Genomic DNA, 17408 nt, shown 5'->3' with positions numbered 1-17408 from the left:
TTGTGGAGGGTTAATACCACAATCCCTTTGCCATTCTGGGTGGTTCTGTAAGCTTAAAAACATCTGCATATGGTGCCTCATCCCATTTTCCTTCCCACCTTAAAAACAACATTAACTTTAACATGGTGTTACAGTCCCATGTTCCATTTAATGGCCACTTTGCCCCATCTTCTGATTTCTAGAGAGCCACCATTGATTAGAGTATTTGATGAAAACCCTTTTGCTCTCCGTTTCTCCTGTCCCCACAACTTCCTTCCAGTGGGTCAGTATACATCCTAAAGGGCTCCTCCTGGGCACCTCTTTATTTTGCTGGGTCCCCATGATTTCTCTCCTTATTTCTCTTATCTCCTCTCCCAAACCTCTGCTGGCAATATTCTTTCACTTCCTCCCAGTGGTCATCGAAAACGAGCCAATCCTTGGGAACTGAAAGACTCTTTGCACAGATCAAATTCACAATCTCACACTCAACCTGTATTAATTCCTGAATATGATGCCATGGGTCCGGGGTACACCTGGGGCATGTAGGCGTCCACCTCCTAGATCTGCAGTGCCACTTCCTTTTGCACCAATGACCCTGTAGGAGGTCCCAGGCTGGATGCCACCTTGGTGTCCAAATTGCTGGTCCACACGCAAAGCAAGGAATTGGTCTAACCCTTCTAGGTTGCCTTTCGATTAGAGGTTGCTCCCAATCAAAACCCAGATGATTATCTATGGAATCTGAGAATATTCCTCCCAAGTGTACCTGCTCTACTCCCCCGTCCTCCCGTACCAACCGTACAAGTCTCCCTTGATCCCTCAAGAAATCCGGGGGCTCAATCTGGAGCCCCCTAGAAAGGGCTTCCTCCTTGCTTGTTTGAGCCCTCCGCACTCACTCCCAGCTTCCACCACCTTTTCAACTCTGACAGTTTCCAAAAAAAAATCACTGACCTGTCATTGACAGTTACAGAGGCAAGAGGGCAGCATTACATCAGAAACAATAGAATCTCACGCCTCAGAAAAGAACAGAAATCTTAACTTGTTGCAATGACAGTTAATAACACAAGAGGGCAGTGTTACACCAGATATTGCACAGGTCCACTACAGAAAACAGAGCAGACATTCCCCAAAATCCAAAATCTCCACCACCAAAATGAGAGTGATGCAAACACAAACCACCAACCACCATATAAAATACTTCCTTCCACCACCCTACAACAAACAACAAGCACAATTTATGGCAGTTAGCATTATAGCAGTGAGTTATGCTGTTAATAATATTGATAACACTGTAGGTCCTGTTCAAGTTACCCCCAAGCTTGCTAGTGGCCACCCTAAGTGGTCAACAGAAACCCCTTTGCCAGCTTCCAAATACCTTCCCCAAACCTGTCAGCTCTGTGTGTCGAATGTCTCTGACACACTGTTAGCCATGTGCAGGCATCCCTAGTGTCCTACAGGCTCACCTTACCTTGGGCCTCCCCCAAAACATTTTGGTCAAACGTTCCTCTAGGCCATATAGGAGGTTGGTTGCTCGTCCCCCAAGGGAATGACCAGGGAGCAGAGGTCAGCTCCAGAAAAAGTCCGGGGTGCACTGGGATGTCGATGTCCCCTGTGCTCCAGCAGACAGACGAAGACCTTCTGGCTGGCTCAACAACTGATTTCGAGAATCAGCATTTGACACTGCAATTGTAGAGAGTGTTTCATTGGCAGCACATGGTGGACACATGGGGGGATATTTCTTCCAAACCACGTGTACCTGGTCACGATAGGTTCCAGGTATAAATACACATTGATCCCACAAGCCCACACCTCCCTGCCCACCCCTCTCCATCTTCTCTCCCTTTTAATTATAATTAGCTGCCACCCCTCCTGGTGGTTGTGTTTGGTGGTTTTTGGGATGAAGGCTGTATGTCTTCCTCAGTAATCGCTGTTTGACCTCTGCTTTTGGGCAGGCACAGTGGAGGTTTGGCTCTCCCTCAGGTCAGTTTGTCCCACTCAAAGCCACCTGTCTGGTCCTGGCTGGTTTCTGGAGCCACAGGTTTCTGTTTTGTTGGGTTTGTACAATAGCCAGGTCTTGTTGCTGAGTTTTTGCAATATATGTTATCTTAAAGCTTTTTCCTGGCAAATAAGTTCCTATATGGTTTGTTACATACCGTTTCTGCTATGTGCTCAATTTCCCCTCTACCTGTTTAAGCATATCATAGACTTCTAAGATTCTGAATTTTAAAAACCATTTATGTTCCCCATATCACTAAACCACTCTGGGAGCAGGTTTGGGTGCATCAACCCTTACTGGTTTATACTGGGAGCTGCTGCCACAGGTCTCAGGGGCTCAGGAGTGGCTCCCAGTGCTTACTGGTTTATACTGGTGCCCTCCCAGTATAAACCTGGGAGCCCTTAGACTACACTGAGGATGGGTTTGGGTGCATGAGGCCTTACTGGTTTCTACGGGAACTGCCATCATGGGCCTCAGAAGCTCGGGGGTGGCTCCCAGTGCTTACTGGTTTATACTGGTGCCCTCTCAGTCTATGCCTAGGAACACCAGTGGGTGATGGCGGGCAGGCAGAACCCTGAGGCCAAGCTATCCTTTGCTGGGGCACTGCTGAGCTGTGACTTCTCCAACTTCTCAGCCTGGCACCACTGCCTGCAGCTGCCAGGGACTCCAGAAAGGGCGAGGCTGGGGAACTGCCCCACAAAAGGCTGAAGAAATGTGAGCAATTCCTCAGAAAAAAATCCCACAATTTTACAGGATCCCCAAATTTTTCCAGCCCCTCCCTCACCTAAAGTGGGAGGTGATGCGTCCAGTTGGGTTGAATGAGTAGAACTGGTGTCTCTAAATCCCCTTTGACTTTAATGGGTACACCTGAACTCTGGTACACTTGAGTATTCAGATATTGTGTTTTCCCCTGCTGTCTGCTTGAGATTTTGGGGTGCCCCCTTTGCCCCCCGCCCAGAGCTAGAGCTGGTGCAGAACACTGTCTTCAGCAACCCCATGGACCAAAGCACCTGGGTGTACCTGCACTGCATCCTCTCCTGAGGTAACTCAGGGCTCCCTCCCACCCTTGGGGCCCTCACCTGGAGTTTTGGGGTACCCCCTGAATGTTGAGGTGCCCCCCAACAGCCCCTCGGCTGCCAAGGGTCACCTGTGTCCATGTGGACTGGGAGGACAGTGGCCATCATCTTCTCCTGGCCCATCCAGGTCAGTCAGAACAATTGGGTGCTCCAAAAATAACCTGGAGATCCCCCAAAATTATCTGTGTACACCTGTGTACTCCCCCAAATTACCTGGATCTCCCCAAAAATCACCTGGGTACACCTGGGTATCCCCAAAAATCACCTCAGTGCAATTCAGTACCCCTGAAAATCACCTGGATTAACCCAAAAATCACCTGGATACTCCTGGGTACCTCTTGAACACCTAAATCACCAAAAACCCCTGAAGGCCCCTAAAACTGGTGTCCCAAAATTCTTCATTACTTTGACTGGGTGGACCTGGTGTCCCTGAATCCCCATTGACTTTCAAGGGTACATGTTGAGTCCTGTTTATCTCCATGTATCTCTGTAAATCCCTCCCAGTGGTCCCACTTATGCCCCAGTGCTCCCAGTAACCCCAGTGCCCCCCCTTAGCCCTTCCCAGTGCTCCCAGTTGAACCACTAACCCTTCCCAATCAAGCCCTATTAATGGGTAGTCCTGGTATCCCTCAATCCCCTTGGACTTCAATGGGTAGACCCAATGTCTGAAAATTTTTGCTGCCAAAAATCCCAACTTTGGGATCAGAATTCCCAGATCTGGGGCTAAAAATGAAGATTTTGGGCTTAAGTGGAGGCACAGCTCCAGCACAGTCTGAAGGTGTGGGATCAAGAATTTGTGATTAGCTCCCAGGAACTATGCCAGGACTCCAGAGTGTCAGCACCATGATCCTCAACTGGATATTCCCAGAATTCAGCCCAGTATTTCCCCGAATTTCCCCATTTCAGCACCAAATTTCTGCAAAATCCGTGTTGACTTGTGGGTAATCCCGGTTTCCCTAAATCCCTATTGATTTCAAAAGGTAGACCTGATATTCCTAAATCCCCTTTGATTTTTTAAAATAGGTCAACTTGCTATTCCTACGTTGCCATTGATTTCAAAGGGTAGACCTGATGTCCATAAGATCTCTATTGGGAGATGAACATTACAAGAGATGGAACAACTGAGAGACATTGTCAGAGATGGTTTATTGCTTTATTTCATCAGTCTCATAGAAGGGTGAGACATTAAAGGTGCTACATCCAGGGCCATAATATCAGAAGCTTCCTCATTCTTAGTTAGAAATGCCTTATGTTAGTTTTTTAGGCAATCAAAAGTTTCTATGAACTTTGCTGGTGTCTTTTTATACCAATCATTAATTGCTTTGCTTCCCATGACTTCAGTGCAATGCATCATTTTTCAGTATATCATATAACACTGCAGAAACCTACATTGATACATCTTAACATCTAATTAACTTTATAACAAGTTATTTTTGCTGAACTTTAAAATCTTTTACTTATTTAACATACTGCTTTGCTTACATAATACATATTTCTGTTTTCTTGAAGCATATTTTTACTTAAACTACAAACTTATATTCTTGTTTTGTCTGTTTCACTTTAATGCTCTAATTCTCTAAGCCTTCTCCAAGGTGTCAGGTCAAACCCTGTACCCATCTCTATCTCTGAGCCTGTATGCCCAAGGCCCTGAGAGCTCTCTGTGCCTGCATTTCCCACACTGCAGTATCCCAATGGACCCTTGGTTCCGTGGGGACTCACAATGGCAGAAGGGTCTCCTTGGTTGCACAAGGTCCTGCAGAGCCCCTTGATTCAACGAGGCCTCAAAGTGTCATCATGGCCTCCAGGATTCCATGAGGCCCCACAGTGTCACAATGGACCTTTGGTTCCATGGGGTCCAGCACTGTTGCATGAATCCTCAGTTCCATGGGGCCCTGTAGTGTCACAATGGACTCCTTGGTTCAATGGTGCCACACAGTGACACAATCACCCCTTGGCCTGACAACACCCCCCAGTGTCACAATGGTTCCTTGCTTCCATGAGGCCTTGCAGTGTCACAATGGACTCCTTGGTTCCATGAGGCTACAAAGTGTCACACTGGCCCCTTGATTCAGTGAGGCCTGTGATGCCTTTAAGATTTTAGCCTATATATTTTTCAAATCCTATACTCAATAGTGCATAACTCTAAACTCCATATAAAATGTTAGTTAACTGTATTCACAGTTTGGTCAGACAAAACAATTCCTCTAGGCCTGAAACTCAAGGACACCCTACAGTCTCAGGGTCTGAAAAGTATAAACAAAAGTGATTTCAGGGGTGAGAAAACTGAAGGAATATGGCTTCATTACCTGAAGCTGTAATTGCAGGATTAACCCCTGATATGCAAATGGACCAAACTTAAATCTGTCTGAAAAACTCATCATCACAATCCATCTTGAGTGCAGCCCCTGGGAGGCTTTTGCCTGCCCAAGGTCAATCTATTGAAGGCCTTTAATAAATAGCCACTTTATACTCTTAACCTTGGCTAGCCTCTGTTCTAGGTAGCCACTATAAGGCATCACCTGTAGTGTCACAATAGTCTCCATGATTCCATAAGGCCCTGCAGTGTCAAAATAAACCATTGATTCCATGAAACCTTGCAGTTTCACCATAGACCATTGATTCCATGAGACCCCACAGTGTCACAACAGACCACTGGTTTCACTGAGCCCCACAGAGTCACTATGGTTCCCTTGGCTCCACAAGGCTCTGAAGTGCCACAATGGCCCTTTGGTTTCACAAGGCCTCAAAATGTAAAAATGGCCTCCATGTTTTCATGAGGCCCTGCTGTGTCACAATGCACCTTTGGTTCCATGGTGCCCCATAGTGTCAAAATGGTCTCCTTGGTTCCATGGTGTCAGAATGGACCCTTCATCCCATGCAGACCCACACTGTTCACTGTAGTGCCCTTGATTCCATGAGGCCCTGCCATGCTGTAACGGCCCCTTGGTTCCAGTGGGTTCCAAAGTGTCAGAATGGTCTCCATTGTTCCATGAGGCCCCACAATGTCACTGTGGTCCCCTTGGTTCCATAGGGCCCCACAGTGTAACAATGGACTCGTGGTTCCATGAGGTTCCTCAGTCACAATGGTCTCCTTGGATCCACAGTGTCACAATGGACCCTCGCCTCCATGTGGCCACGCTGTGTCACAATGGCTCATGGCTCCATGAGGCCACACAGATTAGCCATGGACCCTTGGTTCAATGAGGCCTTGCTTTGTCACAATGGATTTCTGGTGCCATGACCTTTCATATGGCCAACAACATTCTCCCTGGTTCTACAGTGCAACCATGGACCCTTTGTTCCATGAGGTTCCATAGTATAACATGGTCACCTTGGTTCTGTGAGGTTCTGCAGTGTCACAATGGGCCCATGGCTCCACGAGGCCAGGCTGTGTCAGAATGGCCCCTTGGTTCCTAGAGGTTTTCAGTGTCACAATGATCTTCTTGGATCTGCAGTATCACAATGGACCATTGGTTCCATGTGGCCCCAATGTGCCAAAATGGATTTTGGTTCCATGGAGTTCTGTTGTGTCACAGTGGCCCCTTTGTTCCATGAGTTTGCACAGTGTCACAGGTGAGTCCTTGGTTCTATGAGACCTCACTATCACCAAATCTCCGAAATATCAGGATAAGACTCCTTAAAACTAATTTGCTATTTTAGAGGGTATCATTTATTCAGGCCTGAGGTTTAGTGAGGGCTAACTGCTAACCATACGTGGACATGTAATTCTATATATAAATTTACAGCATGTTGCTTATATACAGGCACTAAATGCATATTACAATTTACCCATGACTGTAACACCAACCCCAATTTCCCAGATTCAGTCGTCTTTTTTTGTATCACTACAACCTAGAGCCAGATGTCTCCTTCATGCTGCCAACCATCACAACTGGGAAACCAGCACTTGAATGTCTTGCTCATGTGCTAAAAGTTCACAGGAAGAGTAAAAATTGACCTAAATTTTGACATCAAGGCCAAGGTTTGTGTGTGCAGGCAGAGGCAGGCAGGAGGCAGAGCTGTCAGCAAAGGAAGGGGCCAGCGAGGTGGGGCAGCCGGGGGATGACGACAGCCTGCAGGGACAGAGGCGCAGGGCATGGACACCGTAGGACAGCCTGGGCTGCAGAGGCCACAGGGATGGGCAGCAGCTGAAAGGCCCTGACACAGCCAACTCCTGCAGCACTTGGGCCATGCAGGCTGGCCCTGGGCCTGAGGCCAGCAGGGGACAAGTGAGCCTTGCTGTGCTGGGGCCTCATTGCCTCCTTGTCCCTGCTCAGCAGCCTGGCAGGGGCCGCCCCATGGTGCTGCCCTTGGCATTGCACATGGCCAGAGCCCAGTGGCCCGGGAAGAGCCCTGAGCAATGAGGGAGGGACAGGATCTGCCTTGCCAGGGGCTGGGGCTCAGCCCTTGGCCCTTGGCATTCCTGAAACACATCCAGGTTTGCTCAGCATCAGAGACACCTTTCCCTTGTTTGTCCCCACCTGTCATCACTGCCATCAGTATTTTCCTTTTACTGGAACCTTGGGACACTTTCTGAGTCATATCCCTCAGTGGGCACCATTTAAACTTCCATAAACTTTGGAGTTTCAATTTAATTTTGAGTTCTTGAGAAGTTTTCCTTCTGCTTTCTGTCAGGGACTGATGTCCAGGGACTCAGAACTGTTGGGAAATCCCAGCTCTACAGAGATGGGGCAACTGAGAGGGGTTTTAAAAATACTTTATTCCATTATCAGACTCCTTGAAAGGTGAAACATAAGAGATTTAAAACTCAATGGCATTCTATCAAAAGCCAAGTTATTTCCTGTTTACAATATTTTATAAAGTTTTTCAGCCTATTAGCTTTCGCCACACAATGGTGCTAATAATTCTAACACCAATCACCTAGTATTTTATTCCACATGGTCATGCCACAAAGGATTTTTCACAGTTAAAATTCTCAAAAATTTCTGGTCTTTTTGCAAAGCCATTTTTTGAACTTCTTTCTAGTTCAATCTCTCTCTCAGCAATGTCTTCTCTATTCCAGGGCCATTCTGAGTCAGCACACCTTATCTCAGAGTTTGCATCCAGATGTACAAGACTGTGTGAGCTTTCAGTCAGGCTTTGAGAATCCTTTACAAATCCGTTTCTCACAAATATCAGTCACAGAATGCTGCAGTCACCTCTGCTCTAAAGACAACAGTAATAAAATACAGACTTGAAAATTGGAATGGATATTTCTAAGAAGGTCTTTGTCATATTTCTCCATAACTGGAGTTGAAAAACTTGTGAATGAATGGCACCAGACCAGAGGGAAATCAAGGTAGAAACGTTGTTTTCTAGGAAACATCTCAAGAATTCAGTCGTATTTGGACTCTAAAGTTTCTGATACCATTCATGGGTGTCACTGAGGGACACGACTGAGAAAGTGTCCCCAGGTTCCAGTGTGAGCAGGAAATTGGAGGCAGAGATGACAGGTGGTGTGGGAAATGCAGGCACAGAGAGCTCTCAGGGCCTTGTGCAAACAGGCTCAGAGATTGAGATGGATCCAAGGTTTGACCTAAGACCTTGGAGAAGGCTTGGGGAATCAGAGCATGAAAAGGAAAATTGATATCAAACAAGAATATAAAGTTTTAGTTTAACTAGAAATATATTTTAAGCAAACAGAAATATGCATTATGTAAGCAAAGCATTATGTTAAGTAAAATAGTAAAAGATTGTAAAGCTTAGCAATAGAACCTGTTATAAAGTTAGTTAGAAGTTTAAGATATATCAATATAGGTTTGTGAAGTGTTCTAGGATTGGTTGAAAAATGATGCATTGCAGCAAAGCCATGAGAAGGAAAGCAATTAATGATTGGTGTAAAAGGATGCTGGCAAACTTCACAGAAGTATTTGATTGGATAAAAAACGAACATAAAACATTGTAACTTAGAATGAGGCAGCTTCTGATATTATGGTGTTGGATGCAACACCTTTAATGTCTCACCCTTCTATGAGACTGACACCATGAGGCCATAAACCATCTTTTAGAACGTCTATCAATTGCCTCATCTCTTGCAATATCAATCTCCCAATACACATTTTTTTGACATCAGACATGACTAATGAAATCAATAGGGTCTTATGGACACCAGGTCTATCCCATTAAAGTCAATAGGGATTTAGGGACACCTGGTCTATCGATTAAAATCAATGGGATTTTGAGGAAATTTGGCCCTAATATAGGGAAATTTGAGTAAATTTGGAGGAAATCTTGGGCTGAATTCTGGGAATTTCCACTCCAGGATTGCAGTGCCAATGCTCTGGATGTCCTGGATGAATTCCTGGAGGCCAATCCCAAATCCCTGATCCTTCACCTGTGGTCCATGCTGGAGCTGTGCCCCCAGGTAAGCCAAAAAATGTCCATTTTCAGCCTGAAAGCTGGGAATTCCAAGCCCAAAATTGGGATTTTTAGTGCCAAAAGTTTTGGGACATCAGCTCTGCCCACTGAAGTCAAAGGGGATTGAAGGACACCAGGTCTACCCCTGTGAAGTCACTAGGGGTTTTACAGACACCAGGTCTACACATTGATAGGGCTTGATTGGGAAGAGTTACTGTTTAAACTGGGAGCACTGGGAAGGGCTGAGGGGGACACTGGGGTTACTAAGAGCACTGAAAAAAGTGGGACCACTGGGAGGGATTTATAGAGATAACGGGGATAAAGAGGACTCCAGTGCTAACCCATTGAATTTAGGGACAGCAGGTCTACTCTTTAAAGGTAATAAAGTTTAGGGCCACCAGGTCTACCCAGTCAAAGCAATGAGGATGTTTGAGACACTAGTTTTCGGAGGGCCCAGGGGTTTTTGGTGATCCAGGTGTGCAAGGGGTACCCAGGTGTATCCAGGTGATTTCTGGGGGTACCCAGGTGATTTTTGGGGCACCCAAGTGGCCTGACTCACCCTGACAGGCCAGGAGAAGATGATGGTCACTGTCCTCCCAGTCGATGTGGACACAGGTGACCCTTGGCAGCTGTGGGGCTGTCGGGGGACACCCCAACATTCAGGGGTACCCCAAAACTTCAGGTGAGGACATCAGGGGTAGGAGGGAGCCCTGAGTTACCTCGGGAGAGGATGCAGGGCAGGTACAGCCAGGTGCTTTGGTGCATGGGGTTGGTGAAGATGGTATTCTGCAGCAGCTCCAGCTCTGTGTGGGCACAGGAGGCACCCCAAAATCTAAGGGGGGGGCAGTGGGGAAATCCCCAATATCTCAGTGGGGACACCCAGGTATCCAGGAGTTCAGGTGTACCCATTAATTTCAATGGGGATTTAGGGAAACCAGGTCTACCCATTCAACCCAACAGAACCCACCAGCTCCCACTTTAGGTGAGGGAGGGGCTGGAAAATTTTGGGGATCCCGAAAAACTGTGGGAGTTTTTTGGGGAATCCCTCACCTTCCTTCAGCCTTCCAGGGGCCAGTGTCCTTGCTGTAGTTCCTGATGGGCATCAGCAGCCACAGGCAGTGTTGCCAGGCTGAGAAGTTGGAGAAGCTGTGGCTCAGCAAGGCCCTGGTGAAGGCCAGCTCAGCCTGGAGGTCCTGCCCGACTGCAAGTGCCTACCAGTGTTCCCAGGTGTGGACTGGGAAGACACCATTATAAACCAGTAAGCACTGGCAGCCACGCCTTAGCCCCTGAGCCCATTGCAGCAGCTCCCAGCATAAACCAGTAAGGCCAGCACAACCTGAAGTCACTCCCAGTCGGTCCCAGGCCCCATCCCAGTATAAATCAGTAAGGCCAGCATCCCCAGAAGTTGCTCCCAGTGGAGTGCCAAGCATCCCTAAGCCCCCTCCCAGTATAACCCAGTAAACCCCAGTTTAACCCAGGAAAATCCAGAATATCCCTGTATAACCCAGTATAAACCACTCCAATCCAGTCACTCCCAGTACCACATCCCTGAATAACCCAGTGTCCCCCAACACCCCATCCCAATATAAACCAGTATAAACCACTATAACTCATAGTCAGCCACCAGGTCCTCCAAGCCAGCAGGAGACACTCACACACCCCGTTCCCTTTCCCAGTAGAACCCAGTACAAATCAGTAACACCCCAGCACCTCATCTGAGTATAACCCAGTATAACCTAGTAACCCCCAGCACCCTATCCCAGTATAACCCCGTATAAACCAGTCAGTCCCAGTACCACATCCCAGTATAACCCAGTACAGACCAGTAACCCCCCAGCACCCCATCCCAGCACAAACCAGTACAAACCAATACAAACCAGTACAACCCACTCACAGTTGCAGGGGTCGGCCACCAGGAGGTTCTCACACAGTGCCAGGTCCTCCCGGCCAGCAGGGGGCGCTGCAGCGTGGCCCAGCACCCAGCCCTGGTGGTGCCACACCCCGTAGGATTTGGGGTTCACCCCCAGGTACTGCCCCATGAATGACAGCTCTGATGGCACCCTGAAACCTGTATAAATCAGTATGGACCAGTATAGACCAGTATGGACCAGTATAAGTGGTAAAAACCAGTAAAAAACAGTAACCAACTGTGTAATGCAAACCAGTAGTAACCAGTTCAAACCAGTATAGACAAGAAAAAAACAGTATGCACCTCTACAAACCAGGAAAATAGGTAAAAACCAGTACAAACCAGTGAAAATCCTTGTCTGTGTCAGGAGCCAAGCTGGCTGGGTCGGGTGGCAAACCTGCTGCCCAAAGTCAGTAGAAATGTTACAACCCATTTCAAACACCTTAACACCCATCCCTTCACCCACCAAATGATTTGTAAAGACATGAGCACACATCTTTCCTCTCACATTGATGGTTCCTGTGCTGGTGACAGTCTGTTAAACCCAGCCTTCAGCCTGAGCTCTCTGCTGTTGCAGTTCCATGCACAGAGGTTGTTGTCTCTCAGCCCTTCCATGGGCAGGCCGGTGTTCAGCCATCTCCAGGACAGCAGGGTCCCAGCCCACATCACTGTGCCCTGGGAAGACAAAAACCATCACTCCAAATGTCCCCTCCTCCTTCTTCCCAGGCATTTGGCGTGGGAGAGGAGTTTGCTGGAAAAAGGAGACCCCTGTGACACTGTGGGGCCCATGGAACCAAACATCCATTGTGACACTACAGAATGTCACAGAACCAAGGAAACCCCTGTGACACTGCAGGGCCCCACAGAACCAAGAGTCCATTGTGAGACACCTGGGCCACGTGGAGCCAAGGAACCATTGTGACACTGGGGAAACTCATGGGACCAAGGGGCCACAGTGACATTGAGGGGCCTCATGGAACCTGTGAGCCATTGTGACACTGCACGGCCTTGTGGAACCAAGGAGACCACGGTGACACTGTGGGGCCTCGTGGAATCAAAGATTTCATTTTGAAATTGAGGAACCTCATGGAACCAAGGGTCTGTTGTGACACTTTGGAACTCCAGAGACCATTGTTGAGTACAGCACCTCATGGAACCAAATGCCCAACGTAACAGATCAAGGCCTCATAGACCCAAAAAGAGCATTGTGACTCCATGGGACCCAATGGACCTCAATCTCCATTGTGACTGTGCAGAACCTGATGGAACCAAGGGGCCTTTGTGACACTGCAAGGCCTCAGGGAACCAAGGAGTCCAAAGGTCTGAAATAATCCTTGTAGGGATCTACCTTGGGGAATGGGAACCTCCTTGGTGGCACTTTGGGCTTGGCACACACCTGAGGAGTGTGTCTTTTTGCAGTGCGGAAACTCAGGATTTTTAGATTGCTTCCAAAAAAACAGGAAAACACCTGTTTGCCAGAGGGCAGCCAGTTCTCCGAGCAAAGCAGGTCCCAGGTGAGTGAGGACAGACAGAATGGGGTTGGAGAATGTGGAGCAAGGTTCTCCACACTGGCTCAGACCTCAAGGCACAGCTTCTGTGAGCAGGCCAGACCTTGTGACGAGAGACCCTGGATCAATATCAACCACAGAATGCTGCAATCACCTCTGCTCTAAAGGGAATGGTAATAAAATACACTCTTGAAAATAGGAATACATAATTCTTAGAAGCTCTTTGAATAACTTCTCCATAAATAGAGTTGAAAACCTTTCTAATGAGCTGCCCCAGACCAGAGGGAAATCAAGTGAGAGCCATGGTTTGTCAGGACTTGCTTGATCCTAATCAGCCCCGTGGTGCATTTGGTGCTGAGCCCTTCAACCCCAGGGCCTGAGAGGAGATTGCACAAACTTTTCCAGGAGTACAAGTCAGAAGAAAAACCCAAAGTATCTCAAAATATTAATGGTTCCCACTAAAGTCCATCCCCAACACAGGCTCCTCATGGACTCCTTGAAGGAAAGAACTGGAGGCCAGGATTGCCCAAAAACCTCTCAGAGACTCAGAGAGGAAAGGAATAAGAAAACTGCCTTAAAAAACTGAAGTACCTCGAAGCATTAATGAGCCTTACAGACTGTTGTTACTGACAGAGGATCTCAAGAGATTAATTAAAGCAGATAATTGGAGGCCATGATTGCACAAAGCTCTCACAGAATCCAAGGCAAAAGCAAAACCCAAAGTCCTCTGACAAACCTGCAGTCCCTGGGAGCATGAAGGAGCCCCCAGGACCACTCCTGACTAAGGTTCCCCAGGGACTGGTCCCAGCAGATCCCTGAGGCCACTGGGATGTGGGGGGATGCTGAGGGCAGGACAAGGGGTGACAGTGGCCAGCCTTGCTGGGGCTGTGCCAGGAGGCCCCAGTGGCTCAGGACAAGGTGTCTCCTCCCAGCCCTTGGTGGCACAGACTCTGCTGTGCCCCAGGGCATCAAGACTTGGCTTCTTTTTGTCTCCACCTATCATCTCTGCCTCCAATTTCCTGCTCTAACTGGAACCTGGGGACACTTTTTCAGTGGTGTCCCTCAGTGGGACCCATTAAAACTTTAGGAAACTTTGGAGTTTGATTGTGACTTGGAATTCATGAGAGGTTTCTTCAGCTCCCTCTCCTGGACTGATGCTCAGAGACTCAGCCCCAATCCCTGAGAGGGTCATTAAAGTCTTTGTGCTGTGTCTGTGCTGATGAGCTGGGATGGGCTCCTGGCTCAGAAGATGATCCTGGTAACCAAGAAGAGCTTCAAAAACACATTTCCCTTGATTAGCAGCTCTTCTCCCAGCCCAGCAGGGCTGGGGCACTGCCTGCAGCCACCCCAGGCACAGCACAGAGGCACAGAGAGCTTCAATCAGTCAGGGCTGGGAAGATGCTCAGAAGTGCCTGGGGCAGAATCACTCCCAGCCCTTGACACAGGAAGCCTCTGGGTGCAGGACAATGCAGCTGCAGCTCCTGCAGTGATCTCCTAAAGCTGGAACAACCCAATGCCTGCAGACTGTGTGAGTACATTCTCTGATGATCTCTTGTGTAGAGCAGCCAGGGGTGCCCAGGGCTGTGGTGCAGAGCAGGGTCCTGCAGCCCAGGGCGCTGTGCTGGGGCAGGGACTCTGCTGCCTGCCAGGGACAGCTCTCAGCCAGCCCTGGGAGCTGCTCCCAGCACTGGGGGACAAGGTCTGGGTGGAAGGAGACAGCTGGTAAGGCTTGGAAGGGTTGTCCTTGTGTGATGAGGATAGTGCAGGGCTGCTCTCAGCATGACATTTGACTGCAGAACATTTCCAAGGAGATTATACCGGGAGCAAAGTGAGGCAGGGGCTGCATATAAGGCAAAGTCCTGCTTTATTAATCTACTGCACTGTGCTGCATTGCTGGGAGATTGCACATTGATATTCATCTCTCAGTTCAGGTTGGGAAAAAAATTTAAAAATTCTCTTAGATCTCAATAAACCAGGCAAAGAAAGAAATCAGCACAGGGCCCCCTACAGGAAGCATCAGTGTCGCTTTTCCGGCCTCCTCAGGGTTGTTGGGATGTTGCCATCAGAGCCTGCAGAGGCAGAGCTGACCCTGGGCAGTGCCCTGTGCTGGGAGGGGTGTGCAGGGCAGAGCTGAGCCCCCAGGGCTGGGCTGGGCTCTGGCAGCACTGGCAGGGCCCAGCCCTGGGCACAGGGAAGCAGCTGCTGGCAGGGACAGCTCCAGGCAGCAGAGCCCTGGGCAGAGAGTGGGGGGAAAGTGCCACCAAGCTGTGCTGGGATATTTCAAGTCCTTTCCAAACTGAACTATTCCATGATTACCTTTCTTACAGATCCCCATGCCAAGACACAGCAAATGTCCAACAGCAGCTCCATCAGCCACTTCCTCCTGCTGCCATTGGCAGACACGCCGCAGCTGCAGCTCCTGCACTTCTGCCTCTTCCTGGCCATCTCCTTGGCTGCCCTCCTGGCCAACGGCCTCATCATCAGCGCCGTAGCCTGCGGCCACCACCTGCACACCCCCATGTTCTTCTTCCTGCTCAACCTGGCCCTCACTGACATGGGCTCCATGTGCACCACTGTCCCCAAAGCCATGCACAATTCCCTCTGGAACACCAGGAACATCTCCTATGCAGGATGTGCTGCTCAGGTGTTTATGCTTATCTTTTTCCTTACATCAGAGTTTTCCCTCCTGACCATCATGTGCTACGACCGCTACGTGTCCATCTGCAAACCCCTGCACTATGGGACCCTCCTGGGCAGCAGAGCTTGTGCCCACATGGCAGCAGCTGCCTGGGCCAGTGCCTTTCTCAATGCTCTGCTGCACACGGCCAATACATTTTCCCTGCCCCTGTGCCATGGAAATGCCCTGAGCCAATTCTTCTGTGAAATGCCCCAGATCCTCAAGCTCTCCTGTTCACACTCAAACCTCAGGGAACTTCTGCTTCTGGCTGTCAGTGCCTATTTAACTTCTGGATGTTTTGTGTTCATTGTTTTCTCCTATGTACAGATCTTCAGGGCTGTGCTGAGGATCCCCTCTGTTCAGGGACAGCACAAAGCCTTTTCCACCTGCCTCCCTCACCTGGCCGTGGTCTCCCTGTTCTTCTGCACTGTCATGTTTGCCTACCTGAAGCCCCCCTTCATCTCCTCCCCATCTCTGGATCTGGCCCTGTCAATTCTGTACTCAGTGGTACCTCCAACCCTGAACCCCCTGATCTACAGCCTGAGGAACTAGGAGCTCAAAGATTGCCTGAGGAAAATGATCATGAATGCTTTTCAGAAGCAATAAACTCTCATTCTCCTGTATAGCTATTATGATAATACTCATTAATGCCCACTCTGTGTTTCTTATGCTTGCACAGGTATAATATTTTTTTGAATTTGTTCACAGGAAAATCTTTGTCTGTACCATTTTTAATTCAGTACTTGCGTTTCTAGTGTGAACTACATTCTGTATAAACCAAGAGTTCTACTTTGCATTTCTAGTGTGAACTACAGACTGTATAAACCAAGAGTTCTACTACCTATGTGCTTATACAAAATAAAGAACTCTGTATTGCCCTGTTCTCCTGACATTTTTCCTCCTGACTTCTCTGGGGCTGCAGGGTCGGTGCCTCTGGGCAGAGCTGGAGTGAAAAGGGAACCTCAGTGTTCCTCACTGCCAGGCAGCCCCAGGGCGTCTGCTCCATAACCTCCCCATCCTTCACTTCCACAGTGCCCTTCAGAGCCCCTGTGTTGGTTTAAGGCCTCAGGGCTCTCTCATCTCAGTCCCTGTCCTGCTGTGTGACTGTCCAGGGACTGCAGGGAGGGACAGGCCATGGGCACTGCTGGGACAGAGCTGGGCTCTGCAACAGCATTTCCATCATGCAAGGGCATCTCCCCAGTGCAGGGCCTGAAAGCTTCAATCTCCTTCCCAGTTTGCTCTCAAGGATGTTCCCAACACAGTACCCTGGAGAGGAGAACATCAGTGACCAGCAGAAGTGTGGCAGTGTTCAGGGTGGCGCTGTCCCAGCAGTGCCCTTGCAAAGCCAGTGCCGCTCCCAGCAGTGGCCTCTCACCCCAGGGCACAGAGGTTGCTCTTCCCTCCCTGGAGAGACATCAAGTGACCGGGTCAGGAGTCTGTGTTTGCAGTGCTGTGACATTCCACAGCCCTGAACATCCTGTGTGTGTGTGAGGGGACATAAACCCAGTGACAAAAACACCTGCAGCTGTTCCTGGAGTTTCCAGAGAGTAACATCCCCTGGAAACCCCTGGATGCAGGGCTGGGATGAGCTCCTGTGCCCAGAGCTCCCCGTGTCCATCCCTCCGGCCGTGGGGCACCTCGGGCAGGGGCAGGGCAGGGTGACACCCACAGGGCTGAGGTCCCTGCCAGGCTCTGGCAGTGGCAGCAGAGTCCAGGGAGCCCCTGCCCGTGCTGGAATGAACTGTGTGTGTGTGTGTGTGCCAGGGAAGGACTCGTGTCCCTGGACACCCCTGGGGCTGTGAGCAGGGCATGAGCCCAGCTCAGGGCTGGGCACCTGACAGAGCCCTGACATTGCTGGGTGTGCCCCTAAGAGCAGAGTTGGGCAAGGTGACTGTGGTTAAATCCCTCA

General features: G+C 49.2%; 1 protein-coding gene across 1 annotated transcript; it reads left to right on the top strand.

Moving 5' to 3' along the window:
* The first annotated feature begins 15384 nt into the window (after positions 1-15384).
* LOC148218830 (olfactory receptor 14L1-like) lies at positions 15385-16339 on the top strand. The gene is made up of 2 exons (XM_088157791.1): positions 15385-15466; positions 15827-16339. Exons 1-2 carry the CDS (start codon positions 15386-15388, stop codon positions 16049-16051), a joined length of 306 nt encoding a protein of 101 aa, XP_088013917.1. The 5' UTR covers position 15385; the 3' UTR covers positions 16052-16339.
* The last annotated feature ends 1069 nt before the right edge of the window (positions 16340-17408 follow it).

The sequence above is a fragment of the Sturnus vulgaris genome, unplaced genomic scaffold, assembly GCF_052056855.1.
Source record: "Sturnus vulgaris isolate bStuVul1 unplaced genomic scaffold, bStuVul1.hap1 Scaffold_157, whole genome shotgun sequence".
NCBI classification, from domain to species: Eukaryota; Metazoa; Chordata; class Aves; order Passeriformes; family Sturnidae; genus Sturnus; species Sturnus vulgaris.
This window is presented reverse-complemented; position numbering and strand designations above follow the sequence as displayed.